The sequence below is a fragment of the Peromyscus maniculatus genome, chromosome 20 (assembly GCF_049852395.1).
Source record: "Peromyscus maniculatus bairdii isolate BWxNUB_F1_BW_parent chromosome 20, HU_Pman_BW_mat_3.1, whole genome shotgun sequence".
Lineage (NCBI taxonomy): Eukaryota > Metazoa > Chordata > Mammalia > Rodentia > Cricetidae > Peromyscus > Peromyscus maniculatus.
The window spans coordinates 24,273,074-24,300,135 of NC_134871.1; the positions used below are offsets into that span (position 1 = coordinate 24,273,074).

At 52.2% G+C, this 27,062-nt stretch overlaps 1 protein-coding gene across 1 annotated transcript; it reads left to right on the top strand.

The window, feature by feature from the left end:
* The first annotated feature begins 13,849 nt into the window (after window positions 1-13,849).
* On the top strand, window positions 13,850-20,454 carry Klf10 (KLF transcription factor 10). The gene is made up of 4 exons (XM_006982816.4): window positions 13,850-14,279; window positions 17,062-17,292; window positions 17,386-18,307; window positions 18,725-20,454. Exons 1-4 carry the CDS (start codon window positions 14,244-14,246, stop codon window positions 18,982-18,984), a joined length of 1,449 nt encoding a protein of 482 aa, XP_006982878.1. The 5' UTR covers window positions 13,850-14,243; the 3' UTR covers window positions 18,985-20,454.
* The last annotated feature ends 6,608 nt before the right edge of the window (window positions 20,455-27,062 follow it).

A 27,062-nucleotide genomic window follows, 5' to 3' on the forward strand; every position in this document is an offset into this window, starting at 1 on the left:
TCCTGTAACATTCTAACACGAAGCTGCATCCTCAGACCTTTCTTTGTCTCTTTGTCTTTCTTTAAAATAATTTTATTATTACTTATTTATTTGCGCGGTGTATTTGAGAACACACAGGTGCCACCATGCACTTGCGGAAGTCAAGGACAACTTTCAGGAGCTGGTTCTCTCCTACCATGTACTTGTAAGAACAAATAACGTGACCTAACTCGTGATGTCCAGCTTGGTGGCAAGGGCTTTTACCCACTGAGCCATCCCACTGGCCCTCCAGTCCTCTCTTTAAAAGTTTTGTTCTGAGGGGGCTGGAGAGATGGTTCAGCGGTTGAGAGCACTGGCTGCTCTTCCAGAGGACCCAGGTTCAATTCCCAGCATCCACATGGCAGCTCACAACTATCTATAACTCCAGTTCTGAGGGATCCCACACACACACCCAGACATACATGCAGACAAAACACATATGAATAAAATAAATCATTAAAATTTTATTTTGAGTCAGTCTCAGAAAATGTCCCAGGCTGGCCTTACCTCATATTGTAGCCATGTAGGCCTTGAACTTTTGGTTTTCTTGCCTCAGCCTCCTGAGTAGCTGGGATCACCAGGTCTACACCACCAGATTCAGCAACCCCAAGGCCTGTTGTCCTAGGTTTCCCATCAAAATGGGTCACCCTGACTGGTGTCCTCTTTCTCTCTCCAGCCTGTTGCTCACCCCTCAAATCTCCTGAGAAGTCATGACCAAAGCCTCCAGGAGAACTTACAGACATCAGATACCAATCATAGTCTGATTTGGGATGAGGAGTCTCTCGATGCCACTGGATCAGTTCCTTGCCAGATGGGCAGGGACTGTTGTTCCTCGCCTCCATATCTGAAGAGATTCTGTCATCTACAGCATGTGAAGCAGGTGCCAGGCCCACCTGGGAATGTGCACACCGGATCTGATTAAGACAGCTTCGGTTTCCTGAGGCTCTGAGGATGGACCCCCACTGTTCTCCTGCCCAGTCACTGCTGAAGTCTCATGTGATTCCACTAGCCAGCCCAAGCCACGGGGATCTGAGAGCTGAACACTTGAGGCACACCTAGACTCTGTTTGTTCTTGACCACTTGGTTTGGGTGGGGGTCAAATTTGAAAGGGCCAAATTGCTTCCCTGAGAAGAGGCTCCAGTTTGATGCACTTTCCATCAGGGCTGGAGAGTTCCACTCTCTTGGCTGGGCTACCTCCTCACTCATGTGGACCATTCCTAGACAGAAGCCAAGAATAGTGGGAGCAAATTAGTTATGTGGGAGCTACCTCCCAGAGCCACCAGCCGGCATGGGGACCGGCCGGCATGGGGCGGCCTCAACTGTGCTGGAAAGCACTCGCTGACAGGCGAGGCCAAGAGGGTAGCAGAATTACAAACACAAAACCGTCCCAGGTGTGACCGTGCCTGTCTGAGGCCCAGCATTCAGGAGACAGACAGACGATAGGCACAGGTTTGAGCCTCGGGCAGCAGAGAGGGCACTGGACGAGCCAATGCTTCATCGGAAGATGGTCATAAAACAACAAGCAAAGCTGTGAACTACCGTTTTCCTGCACACAGTTGGTCGGCTCTCTTCTCCCGCTCCCCCCAGTATCTCATTCAATCTTGCCCCCTCTCTTTATGCCTGGCTGGCTTGTACTGACTTGGCCAGAAGCATTATTTGGCTTGGCTGTAGCTAGTCTTCAGCGTGGCCGTGGAAGGCAGGGAAGGAGAGACATCCATGCAAGACCAGAGTGTCCTGCTGAGCAGAATCCAGCCTCACCTGATAAGCCCTGCCTCCTCCTACTCCAGAAACCTTCTCAGGCCAGAGGATCAGGTGGAACACTACGTTGACAGAAACAATAATTGTAGAGTACTTTGGACCTCTGCCGTATCAGCGCAGGTATCACCTAGGATACAGTGTGATGGAAATGCAGAATCTGGGGACCTGACCCGGATCCATTAAATGAGAATCTGCTTTGAAGTTGAGTGTGGTCGAACACATCTGTACTCCCAAGAACTCCGCCGGCAAAGGCAAAAGAATCTCAAGTTCCAGGCCAACCTGAATGTAGTGAGAACCTATCTCAAAAACTCCCACGGCCTATCGTTGAGGCTGGGTTCATTTCCAGCACAGAAAACAAAGCATTGGCAGAGGAGGGAAGAAGGTCTGCTTTTAGCAAGAACACCCGTCCCCCCACCCCCCAAGAGATTCAGGGTGCGTAAAGGCTTGAGAAGCCACACTTCTGCGTTTACCAAACATGTTTCCTCATGGGCTGCTTTAAACTCTGCTCGGCACCCCTGATTTCCTTGTGTATAGCCATGTCGTTCTTGGCTTATCGCTGAGGAAACTGAGCAGTCCAGAGAACCCAGGAGGACCCTCAGATCGGTTCGCAGATGGTGCAGCAGCCTCTCACATCACACTGTGTCTGCTTCTCACTATTTGCTTCACTCCAAACTCTAAACACCCAGGGAGAGTTCCTGCATCCCGAGCCCTGAGAGCTCATTCTTGGATTGATTGAAGGCCCATTGAAAGTGGGGTCTCCAGTCTTGTGGTTCTCAGGGGTTCATACTGACTGCTTGAGACCAAGCACACTGCCACTTCAGCCTTAACCCCTCTCCATCTTCAAAGCAACTTTGAGATAGGCACCACGTTGGAATGTTTGTGAACCCCGAATGTATGTTAAAATCCTACCCCGAGTGACAATGAGAAAGTACCGTCCATGGAAAGTGGTCCTCATCAGAGCCTGCATCTTGGTGAGCATCTCAGCCTTCAGAAACATAAGAAGTGAATATTTGCCACTTACAAATTGTCCAGGGTGGTGATATATTGTAGTCCCTAATAAACTTGCCTGAGGATCAGAGGACAGAGCCAGCCACTAGATTAGACACAGAGGTCAGGCAGTGGTGGCACACACCTTTAATCCCAGCACTTGAGATCTCATGCCTTTGCTTGGGAAGCACACACACCTTTAATCCCAGGAAGTGATGTCTGGGCAGAGAAAGGTATATAAGGTGTGAGGAGACAGGAACTCACTCTCTTTAGACTGAGGATTTCATAGAGGTAAGAACTAGTGGCTGGCTGTTCTGCTTCTCTGATCTTTCAGCTTTCACCTTGATATCTGGCTCTGGGTTTATTTTTATTAAAAGACCATCTAAGATTTGAACAACAGTCCAGCTTACAGCAGTTTGTTACAACAACCCAAAGGGGCTAAGGAACAAGGACAGCTGGATCTTTGTCGGGGGCATGAACTGTGAATAGAAATTAGTGAGTTCTTCCTTTCAGTGGGGTTTGCCACGTTTCACTTTTGTTCTTAAAAGGTTAAGGGGTGCCGGGCGGTGGTGGCGCACGCCTTTAATCCCAGCACTTGGGAGGGAGAGCCAGGTGGATCTCTGTGAGTTTGAGGCCAACCTGGTCTACAGAGTGAGATCCAGGACAAAACTACACAAAGAAACCCTATCTCAAAGTACCAAAAAAAAAAGAAAAAGAAAAAGAAAAAAAGAAAGGAAGGAAGGAAGGAAGAGAGAGAGAGAGAGAGAGAGAGAGAGAGAGAGAGAGAGAGAGAGAAAGAAAGAGAGAAAGAAAAAGAAAAGGTTAAGGGGTGTTGGGCAGTATTGTGTGGGGAGAGATGGCTCAGTGGTTAAGGGCACTGGCTGCTCTTCCAGAGGCCAGATTAGGCCCCCAGCTCCCACACGGCGGCTCACCCCTCCAGTCCCAGGATCTAACACTCTCGCTGTCCACCACGGGAACCGCACACACGGTGCACAGACACAAATGCAGACAAAAAAAACCCCTGTGTATATATAAAAAAATCCTTAACATTTTTGTTAATTTTGAGATTATAATTTAATTTTTAAGGCTAAGCAGAAGTGATAACTGAGGGTCTCAAGACTTGCCAGGCATCTGTGGGTAGAATTTAGGGAGTCTATGAAGCTGACAGGAAAATTTTAGCATCTTTATTTTCACTAAACTTTAAGCAAACTCCAACATTTTCTTCCCTATGCTGGTAGGAAACAAACCACAGTATTGTCGGCAGGATCTCCGACTTCGTTCCTAACAGAAACCCCAGACATCCACAGTGTATCACAGCCGCCGCATGTCCACGGTGTCTCACGTCCACTGCACGTCCACGGTGTCTCACATCCACTGAACGTCCACGGTGTATCAGGGCCACAGCACGTCCACGGTGTCTCACGTCCACTGCACATCCATGGTGTCTCACGGCCGCCGCACGACGGGACTTCACCTGTGCCCCGCCCGGCTGCGCTTGTTAGAGACACACTAGATCCTGTATTAGGCCAGGAGCCCTGGAGAGCTAAATGACTGTTTCATGTTCGGATGATTTGATAACCGCCAACTGGTAAAGGTTTCCTTTGCAATCTTACAGTGTCCATTTATTTGTCTCCGGTGGTTGTCTGGGCTTGGTGAGAGCCAGCCCGCCGTTCATTTTCTGCCTGGTTAGCACTTACAGCCGTAAAGGCTCCTGTGCTTGTGTTCAGGGCTGATTTCCTGGAAGACTGCACTCTGCAGCATAGCCTGGCTTCTTGGCGTGGGAGCTAAAGACACTTAGGGAGAGCATGGGGACCCTCCCTCCTCCAAAACTTCAACATTGGAAAGATTTCAGTTAAAGATGCCATACAAGTTGGGCGGTGGTGGTGCACGCCTTTAATCCCAGCACCCGGGAGGTAGAGCCAGGCAGATCTCTGTGAGTTCGAGGCCAGCCTGGTCTACAGAGGGAGTTCCAGGACAGAAACCAAAACTACACAAAGAAACCCTGTCTCGGAACCCCCCCCCCCAAAAAAAAATGCCATACAAGGGCCAGGGATAGAGTTCTGTGGTAGAATGCTTATCTAGCAAATGTAAGACCCTGGGTAATAAAGTAATAGTAATAATAATAATAATAATAATAATAATAATAATAATAAAAGTGTGTGTACACATATACTTCAGTGCTCTTATTTAAGAACTGGGAACTGTAGCTCAGTGGTAGAGTGTGTGCCTTAAAATGCCACCACTGGGCAGAGAGGACATCATCCATAGCTTCCATGGGTGACTCAGCCTTCTGTAACAGAGAAGGCAGACATTTGGCCTTTGAAACAGAATACCCATGACCCCGGACACAATTACAGGACACTGGTCTGTTTTACCGAAGTAAAAACAACTGGGTTATTCCAAGAAAGTGGAAGCCCATACTTTTAAGCAAATCCTAACAACTCTACCTTTATAATTTTTTATGTGCAGGGAGGTGTTCATAATAGCTTATGTCTTAGAAAAATTAACTGGACTGGAGGTGTGACTCAGTGGTACAGTGTTTGCCTGGCATGTTCCGTCGCCAGCACTGGAAAAGGGAACAGATTACGAAATAGTAAGTTTTAAAAGTTTAGTAGTAGTAGTATTTGGAGAGAGAGGGAGAGGGAGAGGAATAGGGAGTGGGAGAGAGGGAGAGGGAGAGGGGGAGGAAGGGAGGGAGGGAGGGATGGGGAGAGAGAGAGGGAGAGAGAGAGAGAGAGAGAGAGAGAGAGAGAGAGAGAGAGAGAGAGAGAGAGAGAGAGAGAGAACCAGAGAGAGCCTGTGGAAGTCAGAGGACAAGTTTGAGGAGTTGGTTCTCTTCCCCTGCAGGTTCTGGGATCGAACTCAGGTCTGGCTTGCATGGCAAGTGCCTTTATCTGCTGAGCTGCTGAGTAACCTTGTTGGCCTCCAGTAGCTAATTTTTATGGTATGCACCAGAGGGAAGTGAGAAGGGAGAGGGGTGCATATTAAAATGCTAATAGTGAAGCCAGGCAGAATAGCGCGCTCTTGCAATTCTGGCTCTCAGAGGACTGAGGCAGGAGGATTCAGCTGGAGGCCACTCTGTAACGCTGGCAACCCTTGAAGGTGTGACCCCCCCCCCTCCTTCAGCCTCCCCAGGGTTTCCAGGCTCCACAGTACGACTGCTTTCATTTTGTAAAACTCCATGAGTGATTCTGTTTTACTGCCCCAGGAACCTTGAAAAGCCACTTTGCTGGCTCCTCACTTCTCAGGGTGGGTGGGTGGGGGTGAGGTGGGGTGAAGAGAAGGCTGGAGAGTGGACAAATGTAATGGCTTTGCTAAAAAAGTCCTCCTGCAGGTTGGTGAAGTTGGTCAGCCCACAGTGCTCCCTAGTGTGAAGCCCTGGTTGACTCCCAGCATCACAGAAAACGGGAGTGTGGTGGTACGCGCCTGCGATCCCGCTTCTCAGGAAGTGGAGAGAGCAGGGTCAGAATTTCAGGTCTGTCCTGCGCTTCACAAAAACCAACTGAGGAGATGGCTCAGGGCTAAGAGTGCTTGTTCAAACACAAGGATCTGAGTTCAAATCCTGAGACCCCCAGGTAAAAGTCTGTGTGCACCTGAAACTCTAGGGTGGTGTGCTGTGGGTGTGAGGAAGACGGTATGTGTGTGTGTGTGTGTGTGTGTGTGTGTGTGTGTGTGTGTGTGTCACTGAGACATGCTGGCCTATGGCTTGGCTCCAGGTCCTCTGAGGGACTGTGTTAGGAGACTGATGGAGCCGGATACCCGACATCCTTCTTGACCTGCACACTCATGCATGTGTGTGCATACACATATACATGTGTACACACACTACATTCTCTCTCTCTCTCTCTCTCTCTCTCTCTCTCTCTCTCTCTCTCTCTCTCTCTCTCACACACACACACACACACACACACACACACACACACACACACACATGTGTACACACACTGCAGGGGCTGTGGGGAGAGCCCAGGAAAGTCCACCCGGGCAGCTGTTTATCACTGTTCATGACTCTGAGTCAGAGCTGGGCTGGGCAACTTCATCTCCTCTTCATGAGGTATTAGCTGGGCCTGAAGGACAAAGGGGAAGGCCTGGGTGACCTTGCTCTTATGTAGGCATGCTTTGACTATCGGCTGAGTGTCTTCCTCTCCAAATGACTACTCACCTCCAAATAGCCTCTCGCTGTTCTGTAGGTTAGGCCAGGCTTTAGTGTCTAACTGCTGACTGTCAACAAGAGGAAGAGGGAAATGTCACATCTGATGCAGACCTGGACTGGGAAGTCTTCAGGACCACCTTTGATTCTACTCATGTGAGCAAGTGATATATAATGACATGAGGATGCCACAGTAAGATCCACTCACTATTCTGCATGATAACCCAAATTCAAAAAGAAAATGAAAACCTAGCAAGTTACTCTCAGAATCAAGGTGGGGAAATGGCAAAGGTATGAAATGGCGAAGTTGTTTATCTATTTGGAGGAAAGACAGTTTCCCCACACAAAGCAGGCTGGCCTCTAACTTGCAGCCATTGCCTGCCTCTGCCTCCTGAGTGCTGGGATTACAGGCGTGGGCCACCACATCCTCTGTGAGCATCTTTAGAAAGAGATTTACTCATCTATAGCCAAACCACCCTGAATGAGCCCGCTCTTGAAAGCTAAGCAGGACTGAGCTTCATCAGCAACCGCATGGGAGACATGATTTACTCGATGAAGAGAGTTAAAGATGAAAAAAATACATCTGCTGCTGTTCTCTTGAGATAGTCAGTATAGCCCAGCCAGGCCTCACTCATTAGGTAGTACAAGCAGCCTGTACCTTGAGATTCTCCTGCCCAGCCTCCTGAGTGCTACAATCACCAGGCCTTGTTTAAAGTTTTTCCTTGTCTGGGTTTTTAATTCCAATACTCAGGAGGCAGAGGCGGGTGGAGCTCTGAGTTTGGGGCCAGCCTGTTCTAACCTGTCTCAAAAAATGTTGTGTTTTTTTCTCTTCTCATAAAGAATGTAGGAACTGACCAGAGGAGGAGGGGAGAGCTAAGAAATGAGGAGAGAGCCACTGTGCTTTGGGGATATGGCTGCCGGTAGGCTGCCCACGCCCCAGTGGGTAGCTGCACATCCATGCACGTACAGACGGCTGACTGGACTTGGAAGGCAAACAACGGAGACAACAGCAACAAGAGAACACAGGGAGTTGGAAGGGCGATGGGGAACTGGGCCCCTGGGGGGTGGGAGATAATGGGAGATGGCTATGAGCAAAATACACCACAGAGACGTATGAGATTTTCAGAGAATATCATCAGACAGGTTTACCAAATGAAAAAATAGTACTAAATAAGAGCACTTGAGAGCACACATGACAGTTCACCTTTCTTTTTGTTTTTTGGTTATGACAGGGTCTCGCTATGTAGCCCCGGGTGTCCTAGAATGCCCCATGTCGAGTAGGCTGGCCACAGCTCAGAGATCTACCTCTCAAATGCAGGGACTAGAGGTGTGCACCACCACATTCAAGAGTGATAATTCATCTTCGTTAACTTGGTAGATCTGCAGTTGTCTTGGAAACACACCCTGGGGTGCTGCATCTCTAAGGGTGCTCCCAGGAAGGTTTAAGTGAAGACATGACCCACTGTGAGTGTGGGCAGCACGATGACACCGAGCTGGGTCCTAGACGAATGAAGGAGAAAGGGACCTGAGTGCTGCACTCACTGACTGTGGACACAGGGTGACCAGTCATCCCCTGTTGCTGGGGCCACGCAGTCCCCGCAAACTGTCAGGCAAAATAAATGATCCCCTGAGTTGTTTTGGTCGGGTATTTGATCACAGGTACAAGAACGGCAGTTAATATGCCATGGTAATGAACCTAACATTCACCAGTCAAGGGCGCGGCTCTTCCCTCCGCTCCCAACACCTGCAGTCTCTCCATTCACCCCATCACATCGAGCAAAACCTGTGGGATGGAGTTCCTGCCCATCACCCTGGGCCAGTTCCTCCCCATGTGTGTGTGTCTGCTTTTCTTTGTTTCCCCTTTTCCTTTGGAGTTTCTTCTGTTCCTAACTGCGGATGCCACTATACCCTGAGGATTCTCGACTTTGCATCTTCAGCCCACACATTATCCTGTCCTAAACCCCAGCTCTGAGACAACGCCACTTCTAGACATCTCTTCTCAAGTGCCACACAGAACCTGACCTCTGCATGCCCTACACCACCTTGTCAGGACTGGAGAGCCAGCTCATAGCTGAGAACACGTACTGCTTTTGCAGAGGATCTGAGTTCATTTCCCAGCACCAATGACAGGCAACTCACAGACTCTAACTCCAGCTCCAGGGGATCCAATGCCCTCTTGTGGCCACCGCCCCCTCCCATACACATAATTTTTAGAAATTTTTTTTTTTTAATTAAACCAACTTGACAATGGCTTTTTGTACTCCACGACCTATGACATTTCTGTGGTCCCTTCTTCAGGCAATGATGTGGCATTAGATACAGTGAATAAGCCAGAAACATAGCAATCTTTTCCCATATTCTCTCCTTCCTTATCCCTACATCCAGTTACCAAGTCACATCTCTGTCCCAGCCTCTCCAGGCCTACCTCTACTTCCTTTCCTTAGGCTTCATCTTGGCCACCTACACCCCAACACTGGTGTTAGACACCCCCCACCCACTCCCAACTCCTCAGGTCCATTCTCCACACTGGGCTAGAGTGAGCAACCTATATGCCCGCCAATCTCTCACTAAGACTCACCGGCACCATCCCTGGCACTGAAGTTCTCCTACATCCATGCAACAGCACGCACAGGACTAAGCTCCTCATCCTGCTTCCCAAATTATACGTACTTTTACTTTGTTAAGGTTAAAACCTTCCTTTTTGAAAAAAAAAAGGGGGGGGGGGAGTGCTGTGGGATGTTCTGTATGGCAAATGTGTTGCTTTGACTGGTCAATAAATAAAACACTAATTGGCCTGTGGCTAGGTAGGAAGTATAGGTGGGACTAACAGAGAGGAGAAAAAGGAAGATCAGGAAGGCAGGAGTCGCTGCCAGCCGCCGCCATGACAAGCAGCATGTGAAGACGCCGGCAAGCCACGAGCCATGTGGCAAGGTATAGATTTATAGAAGTGGGTTAATTTAAGCTATAAGAACAGTTAGTAAGAAGCCTGCCACAGCCATACAGTTTGTAAGCAATATAAGTCTCGGTGTTTACTTGGTTGTAAAATTACATATAAGTGTGTGACTCAGGTTTTTAGCGAATACTGAACCGCTGGTGCTCTCCACTCTAGGCTTTGAGGAGTAACTCAGGGAGCCTTTTCTGACACTTTCCTAGACACCCCCTAAAGCTGTGCACCCCCTCTCCTGCCATCTTCCAGAATGTAGCAATGGCTACAGTTACTTGCTTCTCACACTATCCAAAAAGATCCTTCAATGCAGGATCTTTTTTTTTTCCTTTTTTTTAAATGATAGTTCTTCAGTGTTCAGCTAATGCCTGGCAGATGGTAGGGCAATGACAGGGGATGAGACTCGTGGCTGTAAGCAGCGAAGAGAAGCTGGTTGGCAGGTACAATGTGTTCCAAGATCCGTAACTACAGTGGGGCATCTCTACCTTCCTTCCTTCACTATTCTGACTGAAGGGAATGGGACACCATTAGCAGCAAGGCTCAGCATCCAGGTACCACTTACGACTGCCCAAGCTCCTCTTCCCCATGCCCAAGATGACTCTGTTCTATAAAGGGTCTTGTAACAGCACAAATTAAGACAAGGGCATGGAACGACTCATAGCCCACTCAAATATTGGTCCACATTCAGTCTGTAGTCCCAGGGGGTCTTCAGAGACAATCTATAATTTCATTTTCTTCATTGGAAAAAAAAACATACCAAGTGCTTGTTATAGAACAAATATTAAATAAGAAAGATAATTATGGAGCTGGGCATGGCAGCTCATATCGGTAATCCTAGCATTTGGGGGGCTGAGGCAGGAGGCTTGCTGAGACTTCCAGGCCAGCCTGGGTGTACACATGGGGGGACATCATGAAGAGGCCACCATCTTATAGGAGCTTAGATCTAGGTGGACCATGGGCAGGATTCAGTATTATAAAATAGGTTTTGCAATAAGATGTAATAAGCACTTTACTTCTAGCATAAAGTACTTTGGAGCAGAGGCAGACAAATAATTCAGCCTGGAGTTATCAAGGAAGGCTTCCCCAACATGGCAAGGGAGCAAGAACTCTGAAACCAGAAAGAAAAAATGGCCCTTTGGGTAAAAAATTGCATTCTTCCAAGACAGTCTAGCCTCTTTGCACCATACAGAAAACTCGTATTTCATTCCATAGCCTGGAAATTCCTCAGTAGTCAGTCTCCACCTGAAACTCACTGTGCAACCCAGGCTAGCCTCAGAATTTATCTTGTATTAGCCTCCCAAATGCTGGGATTAAACTTTTTTTTTTTTTCAAGACAAGGTTTCTCTGTTTAACAGCTTTGTCTGTCCTGAACTCAATTTGTAGATTAGACTGGCCTGGGACTCACAGAGATCCGCCTGCTTCTGCCTCCTAAGTGCTGGGATTAAAGGCAGGGATTAAACTTTAAACCTTAATGTAAAGCAGGGTATGCTGGCACACTCCTGTAATCCCAGGATTTGGACGGGAGAGGCAGGAGAATCAAGAGTTCAAGGCCTGTCTACTGGCCAACATAGAACACACAGATGCTCAGTAACATTTGTTGAATGCAATGGATAAATGATCGAGGCATGAACATCAAAGTGTTTATTGAATGGGGGTGTGGTATATGCAAATACACTATACGCTGGCTCTGGGCAAAGGGAGAACTGAGTAGACCTTTGGAAAGGTTGAGAAAGTACCTGGAGACTCCTAGTTCATAAAGGGGTGGCCTCTGATTTCCTGATAACAATAGACAAAGGTCATTTGTTTAAGTAGGGAGTGCTGTGATCAGATCTTAACTTTTAGCGTAGACTCTGGGCACTGGAAACAAGCTGGGGTGTGGGTGGATGTCCCAGGATTACAGATAGAAATAGCTTCATCCAAGCAAGAGGGGAAAACCCTCAGCCAGGTGTCTGCCTGGTGCCCATTTTCCCGGCCCCTGGGAGGCTGTGGCAGGAGGGTTGTCCTGAAGGATCTACATAGCAAGCGTCAGGCCAGCCAGGGCTACATAGTGAGAGCCTGCCTCATCAGAAAAGAAGGGAGGAGGCTGAAGACAGGCAGATGGCAAGTAGATGTTTCCGCGACAAAGCTGCACGGAGCTGGGGACTAACTGGATCCCACTTATATTCTGAGGGAGGTGACAGGGGCTGGATGGGCGATGAGGAACTCTTAGGACCGCACACAAAGTTTTAGATTTGGCGATGTTGGGTCTGAAGTGACTGGGGAACGGCTTTCTCTGAACCTCCAGGAACTGTGGCCCCCTCTCCACATACCCTCCCCCCCACCCTTTTCTTCCCTCTTTCCTGTAGTGAACACCCCAAGTCCTGAATGCCCCCTGCCAACGGGCCCCACATTCTCGAAGACACAGGGTTCGGGCTTGGGGGGGTCTGGCTGTGACAACTCCAGGGGGCGGCTCCCGGACAGGAAGGCAGGCAGGCAGGCCTGCTGCTGGGCACCCACGGGAGCTTCCTGCGCTGCAGCAGGTGCCCGGGCCAGCTGCTCCAACCCTTCGGGCTCAGATCAACAGGATGGGCCAGCCCAAGCGGAAGGAAGCCTGCAGGGAGGGACACTCCTGCAGACAGAAGCAGGGGCACCGGGTGGAGGGAGGCAGGAAGAGCGGCCTGGGTTGATGAGCTGGCGCTCCTCCAGCGGATTCAGAGCAAGCAGTGACAGGAGGCCATTCAGTCATCTTCCCCCGCCCCCACCCGGGGCCTCGCCGGCCCACGGTATTATCATTACTCTTGTGCTGCTGGCGGACTTTAGGTATAGCACAGGGAACCGTGAGACGGGGGTAGGGTGGGCGGCCCTGTTCACCCATTCTGTGGTGACCGGGGAAGGGCAGCATTAAAGCCCGCAGGAGGGCAGTGACTTTTGTCTCCCGACCCGCCTGTCCAGGGGAGAAGATAAAATCTCTAGTTTGCTTTAAGCCCCGTTATCACCGCCTGGGGCTCCAACAGCTGCTGTGAACCCGCACAAACGGTCAAGGGGGGCGGGGCATGGGGCGCCAAAGAGGAGCCCAGGGCTCTGGGACCGGGAGGCCACAGCCCCCGCCCCGGCTGCTGCACACGCACGGGCGGCTTCCCTTTAAGCTCAGCTCGCCTCCAAGCCCCGGAGTGGTGGAGGGGGCAGGGGCAGGGACGCGGTCTTTGACCCGCAGGAACCCCCCCCCCCGTCAGACACCCTCTCCTCACCCCATCCCCAAAAGCAGGGCAGAGGCGGGGGCCGTGGTCCCGAGGCGGGGTCCACCTTGGAAACGGCGCGTACGTGTGTTTTAAACTCTAAGTACACCGTGCTCAAACTCGATTCCGCCACCGAGCACTCGGGTCTCGGGCCACGCCGCCAGCCCCACGGCCGGGGCTGCCCGTGGTGCCCACACCCGCCGGCCCGGAGGAAGGACGGGAGAGGGGCGCGCAGAGGCGGGCCCCGCTGCCGGTGCCGCAGATGGGAGGACGAGCCAGCGCCCGCCGCCCGGGGCGTGGGCGGGGAGCGCGAGCAGGTGTCTGCTCCGTGACAGGGCTCCCCGCCGTCGCCGCCCTGGATCTCCCGTCCTCACGGCTGGGAGGGACAAAAACCCGGCGGCAGAGGGCTCGGGAACGCCGCTCGGCGGTGCACCCGGCCGCCGCCGCCACGCCAGACCCACGAGGACCGCTCGCTCTTGCAGACACAGTCGCCGGGCTCGGCCCCGCGCTCGCAGCCTCCGCCTCCCCTCCCCTCCTCGCTCGGGGTCCCGCCCACTCCCTGGCGGGCCCAGACGCCGCGGGCGCGAAGGGGGACGGGGCGGAGCGGGCTTTCCCTCCCCACCCCCCACGTGGGGCCAGCTCTCCGCACAGCCTGGACGCCGCCGCCGCCGCCACCGCCGCCACCGCCACCGCGCCTCTCGGCGCCGCCCCCCGGGCATGGGCGGAGGGGACGGGACAGGGGACGGAAGGCTGGGGCCGGGCCGGGCGAGGGGCGTCACCGAGTCAGGTGGTCCCCGGAGTTCCCCGGGGCAGGACCGAGGGAACGCGGTGCCGCGCGGGTTGTGTACACGCTCCACTGACAGAGCTTCTTGCAGCCGGGCAGCCGCTGATCACGCGTGGCCCCGCGCGCCCATTGGCCGCAGCCTCACACACCTTTGCCGCTGATTGGCCGGCGCCAGGCCCCGCCCCCCCGCCCCCGCCCGCGGCGCGGGGTAGGCAGAGCGGCTACCTGAATGGGGAGGGGGGCAGACAGCGCGGAGCGCGGTGGCGTCGACGTCTAGTGTCTCCGTGCGCCCGTCTGTGGCTCGGCAGCCGGCAGCCAAGCAGCCAGGCAGCAGCAGCAGCAGCAGCAGCAGCAGCTCGCAACCTGCGGCCAGGCGACCGACCGACCATGCTGAACTTCGGCGCTTCTCTCCAGCAAGCTTCGGTGAGTCACCTGGGGGGGGATGCTGGTCCCTTGGTGCCGCGCTCAGGGTCCCGGAGCCAGCCCCGGGGCGCGAAGGCTGAGCCCCCCGACATCAGCCACGCCTGAGGACTCGGGCTGCAGCGGGGTCGTGCCAGGGTTCCCTGCCTGCAGGCTGGGTGAATATCATCGAGGGCATGTGCAGGGGAAGGGCCGGGAGAGGAAGCCTGGCACCTGGACCGGGGGGGGGAAGAGCGCTCTGGTCCCTGGGTGCCCGTCCAGCCGACAAGGGAGACGTCTCGGGGGGCGACCCGGGGAGGCGTGTGAGCTTGGAGGGGCTGCCTCCCTGGAAGCGCGGCTGAGCTGGGAAGGGGAGCCCTGCACCTGGCACCGGCGGGAGATGCCCCCGTCTGCACCACCGGGAGTGCGAGCCGGGGTGGCCAGGGCTGCTCCCGAGCGGTCTCCCCGAGAGGCGGGCGCCTGCTCGTCGGGGAGGAGGGGGGTGCTGCCAGGTGGGGACCACACGGCTGGTCTAGCCCGGGGCCGGGGGGAGGGGACGGCCGGCGTCGCGCGGGGGATGGCCGGACGCCGGGGGATGGCTGGCACGCGGGGCTCCCCGGGCGCCAGGGGTCCGCGGCACCCCGGCCGGCCGCCGTCGGGAGGGGGACTCCCATCCCAGGCGGAGGCAGGTGGCCGCCCAAGGGATTTACTCCCGGCAGGGGGGCAGGGCGCCCTGCCTTTGGGGCCCGACAGCTGGGCGGGGGAGCGAGGGCCGCGAGACGCGGGGGCCGCGCGCGCGCGTGTGTGTCGAGGCGGGAGCCGTGGGGCCGCGCGTCTGGAGCCCGGTGCCCGTGGGCGCCGCACGTCTGGGAGCCCCGCCGAGCCGCGGCTGGCGAGGACGCCGGGGGAGGGGGGGGGGGAGCCGCCGGAAGCCGCGAGCGTGGGGGGCGCCGCGCCCGCGGGGGGAGACGCGGGTGGGCCGAGGTCCCCCCGCGCGGGCCGGCCGAGTGGGCGGAGCGCCCCGGGCTCGGAGCGCGGCCGCTCCCGGGAGGAGGGCGGCGGTCGGGCTTCCGCGGGGACCCGGCGGCTCCGCCTCCCGCAGCGAGGCGGAGGGAGGCCCGGGGCTGGGCGGCGAGAGGGTGCAACCCGGGGAGCTCCTCGTCCCCGAGTGACCCAGCCCCGGCCTCCGCCAGGGGCGGGAGCGAGGCCCGGCCCCCGCTGTCGGTTCCTAAGGGAACCGCGGCTCGGGGGTGGGGTGGGGGGAGGTGGAAGGGGCGGGCGCCTCCGGAGCCGGCGCCGCCCCGGTGCGCACTGGCGAGCGGTTGGCGGCGGCGCCCGCGGCCCCTCCCCGGCCCGGCGGGGGCGGGGGCCCGGGCTCAGGAAGTAGGGGAAAGGTGACGGCGCGGCAATCCCCAGTTCACGTTTCCTGCGCCGGCCCGGGCAGCCGCCGATCACGCTTTGTTCACATGCCTCGCCTCCCCCCCCCCTCCCTCCTCCGCGCGCCCCCGCCCGGCGCCGCCCAGCCAATCCCGGCGCGGGCCGCAGGCCGGCTGGCCAATGGCAGGGGCGGGGCGCGGGGACGTGCGCGCGGCGGGCGGCGTTCCCGGTGACTCACCCGCCAGCCTCATTGAGGTTAGGGCGGCCCCATCCGTTGGGCCCCGCCAGCGAGGATCTCCCCCGCCGGCCTCCCGCGCCCCGCCCCCGCCCGGCTTCCCTTTCCTGCCTCGCACCGGCGCTTTGCGCCCCTCCCAGCTTCCCTTCCCGGCGCACATTCTTCACCCCTGCCTGCCTGCCTGCCTTTCCCCCCCACCCCTTTCTTTGCGTTGGTGCCCTGGTCTTCATGCATTGCAGCTTACATAAAAGGCGCGAACGGTTATGCAATTACATTGTTAGTAATATTTCAAGAACGATGTCTGCTTTCTCAATAGGAAGATAGACTTTAAAAAAAAAAGCTTTAAGACGAGCTTTACCATTTCGATTTATTAATTAGGTTTTGCTCTGTCTTTTTGAGTGAGGCTGGCTCTGAACTTGCTATAAGGCCAAAGCTGGCCTTGAACTCTTGTCCTCACGTCTCTGCCTCCCATTTTATAAGGCTTCTTCATGATTGTTGCAACCTCTACTGTGATCAGAAGGAATGGGAAGTTCTTTTGAAAAGGAAAATAGAGATGGTTGGTGTTAATTTTGGAAATGCAGCTCAAAGAACTTTTCATTTAAAACTGTCAAGGTTGAAGGAGTTGCACACACAAACCACAAACTGTTATCGAGCCGTGTTTTAAATAAATTAAAACCAACTTGTACACTCTGAGTAGCTTTTGTTTTTCCAAATTATAAGCACATTAAATTTTATGCCTATCAGGTCCTTTATGGTACAGCAAACCATTAAAATAATAGATACGGAGAGATTGACACCTGACCAAAATAAAACTGAATTTTTTCCGCCTTTGGTTGTTTTCTGTGTGTTTTGTTTCTTGGGATGCAGCTTCCGCCTGCTTGGCCTCCACGGTCCGGAGATTACACATGTATTCCACCATGCCTAGCTAGATTTTTTCCCCATTTATTTTCCTTGATCTTTACCATACGTAATGAAGGTACCAGTTTCAGACCTCAGATAACTGGATCTAACTTTTCACTTGGACGTAGTTGGCTTTAAGTCAGATTGCATTTCAGGACCAGCACTGGTCTTGGTTCCCTTGCTGTAATAAGATGGCATCCTTTGAATCCAGAGGGTGCTTTAAAAACAACCAGAGGTTGTATGCCCTGTCATTGAGAGAAATGTGCTGATAAACTTTAACCCTTGTTTTTACAGGAGGAGAAAATGGAGATAATCTCTGAAAAGCTGAAAGAGAGTGTGTACTCCTGGAACAAGACGGAGAAGAGTGACTTTGAAGCCGTGGAAGCGCTGATGTCCATGAGCTGCGACTGGAAGTCTGGGTTCAGGAGATACCCTGAGCACAGGCCTGTCACTCCAGTGTCTGACACCTCAGAGGAAGAGAGCTTGCTCCCGGGGACACCGGACCTCCACACGATCCCAGCCTTTGTGAGTATTCTTCAGTGGGTATAGATTACAGCATTTTTTCGTGTTTACATAATGAATTCTTAATTTCTCACGGCGCTGCCTGTCTCTCTGTAGTGTCTGACGCCGCCTTACAGCCCCTCCGACTTTGAACCCTCTCAAGCGTCAAATCTGGTGCCACCAGCGCCATCTACTGGCCACTTCAAATCATTCTCCGAGGCTACCAAGGCTCCCGCTGTGGCTCCTTTCAAGGAGGAGGAAAAGAGAGCTGTGGCTGCTCCTCCCCTCCCTAAGGCGCAAGCCACAAGTGTCATCCGTCACACAGCCGACGCCCAGCTCTGTAACCACCGATCCTGCCCCGTGAAAGCAGCTAGCATCCTCAACTACCAGGACAATTCCTTCCGAAGAAGAACCCACCTGAACGCGGAGGCTTCCAGAAAGAACATCCCCTGTGCCGCTGTGTCACCGAACAGATCCAAGTGTGAGCAGAGCGCCGCTGCCGCGGCGGCAGACGGTGACGAGAAGGCAGGGGCTGCGCTGTATGACCTTGCTGTGCCTTCCTCAGAGACAGTCATTTGTCGGTCGCAGCCAGCTCCTGGGTCCCCGGTGCAGAAGTCTGTGTTAGTCTCTTCCCCCACGGTACCCACCGGGGCAGTGCCGCCCATGCCTGTCATCTGCCAGATGGTTCCCCTTCCTGCAAACAACTCTCTTGTGACCACAGTTGTCCCCAGCACTCCACCCAGCCAGCCCCCGGCCGTCTGCCCCCCTGTGTTGTTCATGGGCACCCAGGTGCCCAAGGGCACCGTGATGTTCGTCGTTCCCCAGCCTGTTGTGCAGAGCCCCAAGCCTCCGGTGGTCAGCCCCAATGGCACCAGACTGTCTCCCATCGCCCCTGCGCCCGGCTTCTCCCCTTCAGCCGCAAGAGTCACTCCCCAGACCGATTCGTCCAGAGTGAGGAGTCATGTCTGTAGCCATCCAGGGTGTGGCAAGACTTACTTTAAAAGTTCCCATCTGAAGGCCCACGTAAGAACACACACAGGTACTGCCATGTGTACTCTGTCTTTGAAATGAGTGTGTACAGACTGCGATCACAGATACGAAGGAGGGTGGTGAAGGGTGGGTTTGGTCTGTAAGCTTGGCGGGTGGGGAAGGGTCTCTAAAATGGTTAGATTTGGCCCTGACCTAACGGCACACTCTTGTGATCGGAGCACTTGGAAGGGGCGGGGGGCAGAAGCAGCAGCATGCATCTGGTAATGTATATTATTACTCTGCCTCCCAAATGCTAGGGTTTAGGGCGTATGCCATCATGCCAAGCACATCTAGTAACTTTGATAATTTATAAACTGACCAGCTCTCAACTTGAAATTGTATCTCCGTATATAGCTCTAAATGTGGTAGAACGTAGCGTCTAGAGGTTCGTCCGTGTGTGGTAACCACCAGGCTTTCTCTGTTTCAGGGGAAAAGCCTTTCAGCTGCAGTTGGAAAGGCTGTGAGAGGAGGTTCGCTCGTTCCGATGAACTGTCCAGACACCGGCGAACCCACACAGGCGAGAAGAAATTTGCCTGTCCTATGTGTGACCGTCGGTTCATGAGGAGTGACCACTTGACCAAGCATGCCCGGCGCCACCTATCAGCCAAGAAGCTCCCCAACTGGCAGATGGAAGTGAGCAAGTTAAATGACATTGCCCTGCCTCCGACCGCTGCTTCTGCACAGTGACAGGCCGGCCCCGAGAGGAAGAACCAGAACTAACTTTGGTCAGTCAGGAGCCATGGGGGGGTCAGAGTACTTCTGCAAGTCTGGAGCCCTCCAGCAGGGGCTGAAGCAGAAGCCCCCGGCCTGAGGGGAGGCCAGCCCGGGTGGAGGACAAGAGCTCGGCCACAGGCAGGTCACAGAAGGGCAAGTGTCGTTTCTCACCACATAAGGAGATGAGAAAGCTTGATTCCTTGAATGGCTTGAAGGTTTCTGATGAGGTCAGCACAGATTCTGAATCATGTCTACGTTGGGTACTTCGTTTTTGCAGTTTTACTTGAGGCCAGCTCTGCAGTGTGATTCTTCTAAAGCGCTTGGTTTCAAGAATCTAGAGGCTAGAAATTCCGGTACAGAGATGGAGCTAGAACGTGAGTTTGTGTCCACAGAGATGACATCTTCTCCTAGAGTTATCTTGTTTATTATTCCTCGTCTTTCCAGTCAGCTTTGTGGATGTAGTTCTTAAGTATATCTAAACTATCATTTTTCCACTATTGCTGGTATTTAAAGTTGAACAGCTGTACATTGTAAAGGGGGCCAAAGCATTGGATCCCTCTTTGACTCAGTTGCTTGGAAGTGCAGCTAAAACAAATTGGTTTGCATTTTTGTTTGGAAAGTTTTAACAACAACATTTAGTCATTTTACTCTAGTTTGGATTTTAGTTTGCCTGCAGCTTCTTGTGTAGATTTGAAAATTGTATGCCAATGTTTTTTTTTTCTGTAGACTTAAGATACACTGCACTTTGTTTAGAAAACAATCTGAAGATGAAAATATGTATTGTAAAGAAGGATGTCAAAAATTTGAGATAACTCCTTGAGGAAGATGGCTTTATGTCATCAGTAAAGGATGCTTATGTCAAAGATACACTGTGTGCTTTTTCAAAGTAGGAAGTTGATGACTCTTACAGACGACAGTTGTCCTCTTTATTTATAGGAGTTTTTCAGAATGTGGGACTTAGGTAGGTAGAAAAATTGTTCTTAGAACATTCACCTCCAACTTGAAAGCAATGTTCGCGATGCAGTTCCGTTCTCAGCCACCACAGTGTTTGGGCACCTTCGAAACTCATTGAGACTTAACAGTGTCACGACGTGGTCACACCTGCAGCCCGGGGATCAGATCCAGGCCTTGCCTGTGTTCTGCAGGAGCTCTACCACCGAGCTGCGCCCCCAGCCTAGAAATTTCTGTTCTGTGGTAAAGTGGATAATACACGCGGTAGTCAAGGTGAATTGTTCAACTGTATAGTGAAAAGCTGTCACTATATCACTATACCTTCCCATTTAAACTGTTTCTGGGTCTTGGGTGTAGGTTTCTGACTTGCAAACTTAAACCCTTGAAAAAGATTTTTCTTAAAGAAGTTATAAAGAATTATGAGTTCCAATTTGCACAACACTTTTGTTGTACTTTATACTTTGTTTACAATAAAGAGTTTCCTTTGGTATATGCACTGGGTTTGTTGATTTGTTCAGATTCCGTCTCCATCTCACCTCAACGTGGGTCTCATTCACATTAGAACCTGAGGCTAGGCTTTGTTTTTGAGATGTGTGAGCCAGCCTGTTACGACATGATTTTCAGGCCTTTTGTTGTTTTTGAAATGGATCTCACTATGTAAACCAGGATAGCCCTACAGCCTCTCCCTCCCACGTGCTAGGGTTATAAGTGAGCCACCACCATCGGTTCATATTTTAGCTTTTAAATATTCTTGTACATTTTGATAATTTGAACTTCAAATATAGCTCTGGCCCTCAGTGAAACCTTACTAAGCAGCATTGGAGTTAACGACCATCACAGTGAGTCTACATGCAATGCAGTTGCTGTGGCCAATGAAAAAGCCGGCCTGCTCCCCAGAAGGGACCTCCCCAAGTTAAATCACTCAAACCAGGAAGTGATTCCTTAGATGCAGTGGCCATGCTGGTTCTTAAGCAGTGTGAATGGCCACTCCACCAATGGAGAGAGACACTTCGAGCTGTAAATAGGGTGTGATTTTTGTAAGGTCACTAATTTAGTTGGCCCAAAAATCTCACTATGCTCTTGAGAACATTACAAAGTCCAACTTAATCCCCGATCTAACATCTGGCTACTTTTTGAGAATAAGTCATTGTAGCCCAGGCTGGCGGGGAACTTACCTGATAGCCCAGGCTTTCCTCAAACTTGGAGCAGTTCTGCCTCTGGAGTGCTTGGGTTAGGTGTACATCTCTATTCCAAGTTCAGATAACCTTAGACTCTGACCCACTGGCTGGTTGGTCAGTTGGCTGGTTTTACCATCCTTGTGTGGATCTTACCTGAGGTAAGTTACTGTGGTATGCTAATCCCTTCTTTGTGTATTCTTTGGGGTTCTGTAAGAAAGACTTGCTTATCTACTTAGTTATTCCTGTCAGTATGGATTTGTGGGTGTGTGTGCCATTCCCTAAGTTATAAACACTATTTTGTGACTCGGTTATCCCAGTGTGGCCCTCGGTAGCTCTGAGCAGTTAAATGTTCATTTTTGATTAACAGGGATGAGGAGTCTATGATTCAGCCCATCCTTACCCTGGAGTAACAGTCATTGTTTTGAGGGGTGGGAAACAGTCTCACTGTAACAGTCTGGCCCTGATCTTGCCATCCCCCTGTCTCAGCCTAGTAAGTGGTATGGTTTTACCTTCTGCTTTGTTTTTTTTGAGACAGTCTTGTAGGCAAAGCTGGAGAGTTTTCTCTGCCAGCTCTGCTAACTAGTATCTAACCTAGCATCTCACAGCCCCTGCCTAGTCTTCTGTTCCTAGCCTCTTCCTGCAAACTCGTCTTTCCCTTTGGACAAGGGAAATCTGGCTGGATCACCTCTGTTTAGAACATTCTGAGACCTTGCACTGCACAAAGGATGGGACTAGGTACTGCCTTCTCTTCTTGCACAACTTGAGACAGGTCATGCAGGCTGGCCTTGAACTCCTGACCCCCTGACCTCCACCTCCCGAGTGCAGAGACCACACCATGCACCACCATTCTTGGCTCCTTGTGGTTTAAAGGGAGATCTAAAACCAGACCTTGCTTTGTAGCCCAGGCTGGCTTCAAACTTATAATTTTGCCCACGCTTCCCTCCTGCGTGGATTCCAGGTATGAGCTGCTGCCCGCAACAATGCTGTGTGACAAATGAGTCGTGCAATTGAAATTTTCAGCCGAGCTCTGCTGGGCCCACTTCTGATTCCAGCCCGGGGAGGGTGACTATAAATGCGAGGCCAGTCTGCTCTACATACGTGTTCCAGGCTAGCCAGTACCACATAGTGTGACCCGGTTTTAAATTATTTTCTAGTAGCTGCATCAAAGAAGTAAAAACAAAATGAGAAAAAAACTAATTATAATATTAATCCTGTATACCAAGGTTATTATTTTTACACTGAGTCAATATAATTGCTGCCGATCTATAGTCTATCTTTTCTGGACCTAAACTTGAAAACACATTCTTACATGCTTACAGTCCATCCTACTTGGGGTCAGCCACATTCCAGGTGCTTGGTAGTCACAGGTGACTCAGCCCTTTAGGGCCCTGAGAAGGCCCCCAATACCCAGCACCCTACCACCCCTCCCTCCCATCCCACCTTACCTTTTGTCCAAGCTCTGAGCCTTCTACACTACTTCATGTGTGGCGAATGTTTTCCCCGGACATTTCCGCTGTTGTCATAATCATTACCCTTTACTGAAATTGCTTAATGTCACTGCTTTTGCCTTGACTGTAGAACCACGAGGACAAGGTGTCTGTCTCTGAGTCTTGCCCTCAGCGTCTAGCACACAGTAGGGGCTCAACTTGATAAACTGAAAATTGAACCAACAGGAAGCCTTTGCAACTGCAGGGAGAGAATAGCTAGGAAGCTGTTCCATGACATGCAGGATGCAGACAGCAGCCAGGAAATGCTGTGCTCCATGACATGCAGGATGCAGACAGCAGCCACAAATGCTGTGTTCCATGACATGCAGGATGCAGCCAGCAGCCAGGAAATGCTGTGCTCCATGACATGCAGGATGCAGACAGAAGCCATGAATGCTGTGCTCCATGACATGTGGGATGCAGACAGAAGCCAGGAAATGCTGTGCTCCATGACATGTGGGATGCAGCCAGCAGCCACGAAATGCTTTGCTCCATGACATGCAGGATGCAGACAGCAGCCATGAATGCTGAAGGCTGCCCTACCATCCTTTGCTAGTGCAGAAGAACCGTTTACTCCACATTCCAAACTTAGGGAAGGCTGGTGCAGCTGAGTGGTAGAATGCATGTCCAGCATGTGCACAGCATCACAGGACAAAACAGCTGTGGCACACAGATTGCATTCCGGTTTTTTGTTAGTTTTTGTTTTAAACAGGACGGGAAAAATCTAATAGAGATGAATAAACACAAGACTTGCATAGACCCTTCAGGAGAGTCAAATTCCTTGCCTGGAACTGTGAGAAAAGTCACCTGAATATCCCCTCTAAGCTTTCTCGTTGCTCTCAGGGTGGGCAGAGAGCACTGGGGACCTCCATCTGGAGCACTGGGGACCTCCATCAGGAGCACTGGGGACCTCCATCTGGAGCACTGGGGACTTCTGTCAGGAGCACTGGGCACGCTCTTGGACTGTGCCCTGGAGGCAGCAGGGTCTTTCCAAAGATGAAGTCTTTCTTCTCCAGCTGTGCTGCTGATGCGTGAGTCCCTAAATCCAGTTCCGGGGTGAAGACCAGGCTGAGACATGACATTGTGTTGACTCACTAGCGGCAGGGCCTCTCTCTCCCCAGGTAGCAGTGCCCCAAAGGAAGTGTCAGAGCATCAGCCAACTTGAAAGACCTGGTGTCCTGGATTCTCTGGAGAAATACAACTAATCAAACAAACAGAACATTTTTACACACATCAACACACAGACAGACAGAGAGATAGAGCCTGGAGAGATTTATTATAAGAAATTGATTATAGGAACTGAAGAGCTTACAGTTGTCAGGCTGGAGACCCAGAAGAGTTATTAATATGGTTCTAGTACAAATGCCAGCAGGCTCAAAACCCACTTACGGGTCTGGTTTTGTTTGTTATTTTTGAGAAGGGCTCTTACGTAGCTGGCCTTGAACTTACAATGAGGCTGAGGATGACTGTGAACTTCTGATCCTCCTGCCTCCGGCTTACGTGCGGGGATTACAGATATGCACCACCACATACGGTGTATCTGTTCCGTGCTAACGACTGAAGTCTGAGTCTTAAGCAAGCACCCTGCAGCTGAGCTATAGCCCAGCCTCTTGTTTTATTTGGTGATAACGTTTCACGGTTAGCTCAGGTTAGCCTGGGACTCACAATCCTCCAAAGTGCTGGGATTTGGAAGTGTGTGCTACCATTCCGTTCTTCAATTTGAGTGCAATTCAGTCCAGGTGCAGGAGAGACAGGGATCTCAGACAGCAGGCCTTTCTTGTCACTCAGCCTTGAGTTCTACCAGGTCTTCTAGCGAGTGAGACCCACCCACAGTGAGACCCCACCCACGGTATAGACCCCACCCACAGCGAGACCCCACCCACAGCGAGACCCTACCCACAGTATAGACCCCACCCACACTGAGACCCCACCCATAGCGAGACCCCACCCACAGTGAGACTCCACCCACAGTATAGACCCCACCCACAGCGAGACCCCACCCACAGTATAGACCCCACCCACAGCGAGACCCCACCCACAGCGAGACCCCACCCACAGTGAGACTCCACCCACAGTACAGACCCCACCCACAGCGAGACCCCACCCACAGCAAGACCCCACCCACAGCGAGACCCCACCCACACTGAGACCCCACCCACACTGAGACCCCACCCACACTGAGACCCCACCCACAGTATAGACCCCACCCACACTGAGACCCCACCCACACTGAGACCCCACCCACAGCGAGACCCCACCCACAGTAGAGACCCCACCCACAGTATAGACCCCACCCACAGTATAGACCCCACCCACACTGAGACCCCACCCACACTGAGACTCCACCCACAGTACAGACCCCACCCACACTGAGACCCCACCCACAGTACAGACCCCACCCATACTGAGACCCCACCCACAGTACAGACCCCACCCACACTGAGACCCCACCCACACTGAGACCCCACCCACACTGAGACCCCACCCGAAGTAGAGACAGTAAATCTGCTTTACTCTATTTTTCCAGGTAGACCCTTAGAGACCCATGCAGGATGTTTAACCACAGATGAGCGTTCTGTGGCCCAAACCAACTGACACACACAATTAGGCACCATCATCTCTGGACTGCAGTGTTGGTTACACTGTTGAAAAACGTGCTTTCTTATTTGGAGTCTGGGTACCCACCTTTAATAACGGGGCTAAACATAACATACCGGCCCTGTTCCATTCCTAGAGCCAACAGCAAGCTCAGATGAGGTTATGTGCACAAGAGCGCTTGAAAAACATAATCCAATGTATGTTTGTTGGTGCTATCCCAGGGTCTGTATCTGGGAACATACACTGGCAGTGAACGCATTAGGATCTCCACCAAGGGTGACCATTTATTCTGTAAAGAAAGTCCACCTGGAATTGGATGCTTACAGAATTTTGATACCCAGTGTTCCCACAGCTCTACCTTATGCCTAATAATTTGGGTGACCCATTTACGGTAAATTCATTGTAATGAGGCCAATCTAAAGGGAAGAAGAATAGGAAGCAGAAAGCCGTAGGCCTTTGCTGAGCCTGGTCTTTTGCCATTTGATTAGAAAGCACAAGTTTCGACAGTCACCCCAGACATAGCCAGGCCACAAACCAAGGTCATCAGTTTACCCCGTCCCCTTTGTCCTGCTCAGAGTGACCCAAGCGTCAGTAAATTCCGTGAGCAGGCTTGGCTAACTCATGACCACTGCCCAGACACTCCTCAGAAGAGTTACAAATGGCAGGAAGCTGTGCTCTGAAGTCTATGTCACGATCCCATGGGGACGTGGATCAGCTGGAGGGACAAAAAGGTCTTTCTCCCAAGAGTAGTCACATCTGTACAGGGTCTACGCCAATATCGTGGCTTCCAGTGACAGACTTCCAAAGAATCCTAACTCTCCCCTTTGGTTCACTGTAGCAGAAAGAGTCCGGTGGAATGGGGCCGTCTGTTCTAACCCTTCCCTGCCAACGGCACCCCGCTCTTCACAGGGAGTGAGAACTCACTGTCTACCGAGTGGTGCCGACCGCCCAGTTTGACCCTGGCTGACCCTGGCTGACCAGCTGGCAGCGGACACGGAACAGGAAGGACTCTACAACCCATGAACGGTGATACTTTGCCTCACTTGGATTTTCTTGAAAGAATTTACTTTTCGTTCTAAATTTAGCCACTAGTGAGTAGAGGCAAAGCCTACGTTTGGAAAAAGCAAAGAAAATGAAGCAAAGGAAAAACAGGCTGAGTGCGGGACACAGACCTGAAGCTCCAGCAGGGGAGGTGAAGGCAGAGAGATCGTATCTGACCCTGTCTCAGAAACCGAACCAGACTGTCAAGCAAAAACAGCAATAACTTGAAGCGAAGGAGCCATGACCCTGTGCTGGGCTTTGAGAGAAGTCATTCTTACTTATCTGATTAGATTATCAGAACCTTGAATATTGATTTCAAAAAGACAACTCTTCACTTTCACAACCCCATTAAAAGATAATATGAGCACATTGGGTTTATCGCCAGTAGACACAGAAAACCAGGGTGACCTTGGGACAGGAGCCTCCTGGGGTCATGGCCCTGCACGCTGAGATCTCTGCTGACTGTAATCACAAGCCCGAGCAACCAAGCTGATCATGTCATGGCTTTGTCTCATGATCTGTACACTTCATCTGACCTGTTCTCCAAGACAGAATTAGACTAAGGAACTATGGGAAGGGGTGAGGGCTTCGCTGAGGGTCGTGTCTGCTGAGTACATGTAGAGCTCTGGCTTTCAACCCTAGTGGAGAGGAGGTGGGAGGAGAAAGGGAAAGGTGGGGGGTGGGGGAGAAGGAGAAAGAGGAGAGGAAGAAGACTGGGGGGGGTGGGGGGTGGATAACCTTGCAGAGGGCACCTACACATTGTTGCAGGTCAGATCGACAGAAAAGGCTCCCAGAG

Coding starts and splice junctions, on each gene's coding strand:
- Klf10 (XM_006982816.4), top strand. CDS start 14,244: ATGCTGAACTTCGGCGCTTCTCTCCAGCAAGCTTCG. Junction 14,280..17,061: donor CTTCTCTCCAGCAAGCTTCG/GTGAGTCACCTG, acceptor TTGTTTTTACAG/GAGGAGAAAATGGAGATAAT. Junction 17,293..17,385: donor TCCACACGATCCCAGCCTTT/GTGAGTATTCTT, acceptor GTCTCTCTGTAG/TGTCTGACGCCGCCTTACAG.